The sequence below is a fragment of the Syzygium oleosum genome, unplaced genomic scaffold (genome assembly GCF_021117445.2).
Source record: "Syzygium oleosum isolate NSW1041296 unplaced genomic scaffold, Sole_v2.1 Sole_v2.02, whole genome shotgun sequence".
Taxonomy (NCBI): Eukaryota; Viridiplantae; Streptophyta; class Magnoliopsida; order Myrtales; family Myrtaceae; genus Syzygium; species Syzygium oleosum.
In genome coordinates this window covers 1,145,503-1,151,202 of record NW_026607486.1, presented here as the reverse complement: position 1 = coordinate 1,151,202, position 5,700 = coordinate 1,145,503, and the positions used below count along the sequence as shown (strand labels likewise).

The 5,700-nt window shown below is 47.1% G+C and overlaps 1 protein-coding gene across 1 annotated transcript; it reads left to right on the top strand.

Moving 5' to 3' along the window:
* Positions 1–510: 510 nt before the first annotated feature.
* On the top strand, positions 511–2,330 carry LOC115686751 (transcription factor TCP23). Its single transcript, XM_030612146.2, has one exon. The coding sequence runs from the start codon at positions 704–706 to the stop codon at positions 2,081–2,083; it is 1,380 nt and encodes a 459-aa protein (XP_030468006.2). The 5' UTR covers positions 511–703; the 3' UTR covers positions 2,084–2,330.
* Positions 2,331–5,700: the final 3,370 nt, after the last annotated feature.

Below are 5,700 nucleotides of genomic sequence, written 5' to 3'. Positions count from 1 at the left end.
AAAATATCCAATACACACACACGCGCGCGAATACATGCACACGTATGTATGTACGAAACGAAGAAATTCGTAATATATTATTTATCCTTCAGGGGGTGGGGTCGGCGCTCCATTTGACAGAGAGAGAGGGGGCCCCCACACCTGCAACCAGTTGGACCCCAACACAACACAGCACAACCCAACCCCCCCACAGCTCACACTCGATTCTCTCTCTCTCTAGCCTCCTCCTCTCCTCCTCCTCCTTCTCCCCCACCTACTCTTCTCTCTCTCTCTCTCTCTCTTACAAACCAGAAGAGGAGAGAAGACAGACAGCAGTCAATCACAAGGAAGAAAAACAAGATCCCCACGCACACTTCCACTGGTCTCTCTCTCTCTCCCTTGGATTTCATTTCAAGCCTCCTTTCTTTTCTTGCGTTTCCCCTCCCCCCTATCGCCCAACCCCCGTCTCCTTAAAAATTTTCAATATTCTCTCTCTCTCTCTCTCTCTCCATCAGACCCCCCCGACCCCCACCCCCACCACAAGGATCTTTTTGCAGAAGAAGAAAAAGTGGTGAAGGAGGCCCCCGGTCAGCAGCATCAGCATCAACAGCAGCTCAGAAGAAGCCGCCCCACACGCCATGTCTCCCAAGAATTGGAGCGAGGGTTGTTCTTGATGACGGTGATGGCGAATTGTGTTTGAATTTTACCCAACAAGGGGAAACGAATGGAGTCCCAGGGCAACGCCAACCAGAGCAGCAGCACTTCGGGCTCCTCCGACCACCACAAGCACGACCCCGCCGCCGCCCCCACCGCTTCCCTCCAGCTGGTCCCTCTCTCTTCCTCCTCCAATTCCGCCGCCGACCCGGGTCACTCTCGCGGGTCAACCCTCCATGGCCCGTTCATGGGCTCCATCTCTATCCAACCCGCCAAGCCCCCGAACCCACCCTCCTCGCTCCCTCCCAACTCCGCCTCCCCTGGCTCCAACCCCGCCGCCACCGCCGCCATTGCCAAGATCGCCAAGCGGCCCACCAAGGACCGCCACACCAAGGTGGACGGCCGCGGCCGACGCATCCGGATGCCCGCCGTCTGCGCCGCCCGCGTCTTCCAGCTCACCCGCGAGCTGGGACACAAGTCCGACGGCGAGACCATCGAGTGGCTCCTCCAGCAGGCCGAGCCCGCCATCATCGCCGCCACCGGGACCGGCACCATCCCCGCCAACTTCTCCACCCTCAACGTCTCCATCCGCAGCAGCGGGTCCACCGTCTCCGCCCCGCCCTCCAAGTCCGCCCCACTCTCCTTCCACGGCGGCCTCAGCCTCTACGGCGACGGCGGCGGCGACGCGGGTAGGCGGCTTCTCGCCGGCGGCGGCGGTGGCGGGGGGCTCGGGTTCCACCAGCAATTCTACACGCAGGTCCTCGGCTCCGACCAGGCCAGCGGCGGCGGCGGCGGCAACAGCGATAATCCCGGGGAGAGCTACATGACGAAGACGTTCAGGGAAGACCTCTTCAAAGAGTCCCCCCACCAGAGCAGCGCCGACGCGGGCTCCCCGGCTTTGCAGGCCGGTAACAAATCCGGAAGGCCCGGAATGCAAGAACAGGAACCCACCTCGGCCCGGACGTCGTCAGGGGTCATGCCGGCTCCCGCCATGTGGGCAGTGGCGCCGGCCACCACGAACGGCGGGAGCACGTTCTGGATGCTGCCAGTGGGAGGCGGGGGAGGGGGAGCCGCAGGGGCTGCGCCGGGGGCGGCGATGCACGAGGCCTCGATGTGGACGTTCCCGACGGGGGCGGGCGGGGCGGCGATGCAGAGGGTGAACTTCCCGGGAGGGGGGAGGCTGACGCCGGTACAGCTAGCGGGGTCGATGATAGTGCAGCAGCCAATCGGACTAGGGATGACGGAGACGACGAGTATGGGGATCATGGGAGGACTAGGAGGCGGATACAGTAGCGGCGGTAGCAATAGCGGGAGGGTCAATCTGGGGATGAATTTGGACCAGCACCACCACCACCACCACAAGCAAGGCCAAGCTCCAGGCGGAGGCGGCGGCGGCGGGGGGAGTGATGGAGAAGATGATCACCGCCATAATCACCCCACTGACTCATGATAACGACGACGACGACGAAGACGATAAAGAATAACAAGTCACGGGTACATAGTAAGTTGTGGAATTGGGTTTCGTTTTGGATATACTTTTGGTTTCTTTTTTCGCTTCTTTTGGTTCCACTGATCAAGCCAAGTGTGCGTGTAATTTTTCATGAGATTTGTCGAGGGTAATCATTCTTGCTCAGAAATTTAGCAGCCATGTGCTACTTTAGCCTAGGGTTATGATGGAATTCTCCTTTGCTTTTTCTCTTTTGGGTCTTTGTTTTCTTGCCCTTTTTTTCTCTCTTCTGGGGGGGGGGGGGGTGGGGGGGTTGTTCCTCATCTCCATCACCATCACCATCATCACCATCTGCTTCCTTTCTCGGGATCTGCTTCCTTTGATGTTTGGTTCAGTGTTCGATAGAGTAGTGTTATCAGATCCAAAAGTGGAATCTGGTTTTGAGCTTCGAGCTCTCCAAGACGGTGCCCAATCATTTGCTCACCAGCTCGAACATGGCCTTAGATTTGCTGGGCTGCGCTGGCTCCTCTCTCTCTCTCTCACAGCAGAGTTTGGCTTTCATTGTTTTGTCATGATTAGAGCAATGATCTCAGATCAGTAAGCATGGTATGGTGTTGTGAATGGGGAGGAAGATGGAGGACAGCGACCGAACGACGTCGTTTTCAGGTTGAGAGAGAGGTTTAACGAGTGCAGATTATTTATTAGCTGGCAAATTGGAACCTGGCTTCTCTTGCAGGAAAGATGAGGGGGGGAGAGAGAGATAGCGAAAGCACTACGAAACTTTGGTACATATTCTGATGATGAATCCATCGCATTTTAGCATTGACATCTACATTATTATTCTTCGCGTAATCCGGTTCCGTTCTGACCAAAAGAAAACAAATCCGGTTCCGTTCGCACGACCGAACGAGACCTTAGGACTCCGACTCCCGTCCCGTCCCTTACTCCTCCCTTGTCACCGGATTGGGAAGGTCGGATGTGTGCCTAAAGTTTAGCTTTTTATGTTGCGACGCACGATAATGATTTTTTCGGAAAGCTTGCATTAAATGGTCCTTAATTTGGCATGCTAACTTTGATTGAGCAATCCAAATTGTTTTGCCTCTCTCGTATTTGGAAGTCCTCGTATAAAGTAATTTTCATTTGTTGTGTAATATATAGAATCCATCGCTTAAAAGTAAAGACGGGAGATTATATGTATAAGAAATTATCCGGATCAATCCGATTGCATGCTCTAATGTTCTAATAGGGTCGTATCGTGTTTAAAAAAAATTTACCAATACCCTCATTGTACATCGTCATCAATCTTGTCTAACTCATTATCTATGAAAGAATTCTTTCGGTCTTTTTCTTAAATAACTTCTCTCCGTTCCTACTTTTGTATTAACTTTGAGATTAAGGTATATGCAGTCTCTCATATCTTGATCGAAATGTCGACACTGTCGCAATTCAATTGAGTATATAAAATTCTCGAAAAGCTTTTTAGATGGGTTGATGGAGTGCTTAATACATCCGACAACGTACTTATAGGTTTTTCAGAATCAAATGTCTAATGGAACGAGTAAACAAGAATCGATGGCATGGCATGGTATTCCACGAGATTCGATAATACGACGAAAAGATTAATATATTTCTTTCTATCCTGCTAGCTATTATCGTCATCGGAAGTTGATGTGAAAGAAGTAATTATATTATGTGAAAATATAAACATAGTCGCTTAAGTAATAGAGCTTCGTTTAATGTTAAAATTGATAGCTAATTAGTTAGGAAAAGTCTAAAAAGTCATAAACCTATTATACGGAGGCCAGTTCAGTTATAAACCTTCTAATTGTGTCAATTTAGTCCTAAATATTTCGACGATTTGCCAATTTAGTCATAAATCATTTAATTTTTGTGTCAATTTAGTTCTAAACCTTCCGATAATTTACTAATTTAGTCCTAAACCTTTTGACGATTTGCCAATTTAGTCATTTTGGCCAAATATTGAAATAATAGGTTTATGACTAAATTGACAAATTTTCACTAAAATGACACAAAGAAAGGTTTGAGACTAAATTGACAAATCGTCGAAAGGTTTATGATTAAATTTATACAATCGAAATATTTAAAACTGAATTGACTGCTGTACATTAGATTTAGGACTTTTCGGATGACTATCTCCTAATTAGTCATCCAATAATTGCTTGCGATTGCAATGACACAATAACGGGTGAACATTCGAGATTAAATCTGACCAACAAAAGAAAAACATTCGAGATTAAGAAAATTGCTTTTCGCAAAAAATAAAAACGAAACATAATTATTTGTAAAATGACAGTTAATTTTGCCGAATGCTCGACAGCGGTAACGGATTGGGCCATCACTTCCCCAAGTGCAGAGGCTTTTATGATTGGTCGTGAAGATTCTCATTGGGCGTCACGAGCCACGTTATCAATTTCTTTGTCAACTTTTTTTTATCTATTTATTTATTGAAAATTAATTGAACTCCCTGCCCTGCTATAGTCCCAAATTTAAATTCTTTGCATCCAAAATAAGCACAAAAAATAGAATAAAAAATCAGGCGAGGTTGCCTCGCCTGGGTGGGCGAGATGGCCAGCCTAGGCCCGGGTGTCCCTCACCCGAGGGCGGCCCTCGCCTGAGGCTAGCAATGTTTGTTGCCCATCAATAAGGTCCTGTGGAGGGAAAGAGGAAAAAAGAAAGAAGAAAAAGAAAAGAGAAAAAGAAAAAAAAAAGAGAAAAAGAGAATAAAAGAAAAAAGAAAAATAAAATATTATTAAAAGTTATCCACATCAACAGCTGCCGTGTACGTCAAATTATTCGTGTCCACGTCAGTGATTTCCGACTGAAATTGGCCGAATATACTCAGTTGGCAAAACGTGAAATAGTTTGAGATTCAGTTAGCAAAATTGAAATGTTTAAAACTGAATTGGAGAAAATGCAATAAGTTTCGGGCTTTTTGGATAATTTTTCCATTCTTTTATAATGTGCAATGTTATTTGTGAAATTGTGCAAACACAAAATGACGATAGGGTGTTGGCATGTTAGAAGCTCTTGATATTCCATACCGATTTTCACCGGTTGGAGTAGTTATATTTGATCACCAATCAGCGGCCAATCAATGTCTGATTAGTCGGGAGGGCAATTTAATTTGGGTTTGGACAAGGATGTTCACTTATCAAGCCGGTTTCAACTAGATGTTAGACCCGACCATCAGGATCGGGATTGGGATCGGTCCTTCTTAGACTCATTCGATGATCACCTTCGGTGACAAAGTGATGATCCCCATTGTACCGTCCACGGTCGCACAAGTCCGTATCCCTAAGACTGTCATGATTTAATTAAACAAGTACGTATTTGCTAACCTTTGATGCAGTATAACACATTTTCTTCAGAAGGATTGTCACCGCAATCTACACTAAACCCATTGTATACATATACTCTCATAATTTTTCAAGTAAAATGACATAAATGATCCGTGGACTTTGATTCAAAGTGTAATGTTGTTCTTAAATTTTTAATTTGTTCAATGTGGTCCATGAACTTTGGTTCAACGTCTAATGTTGTCCTCAAAACTTTTAATTTGTTCAATATGGTCCCCGAATGTTGGTCCCATGTTTAATGCG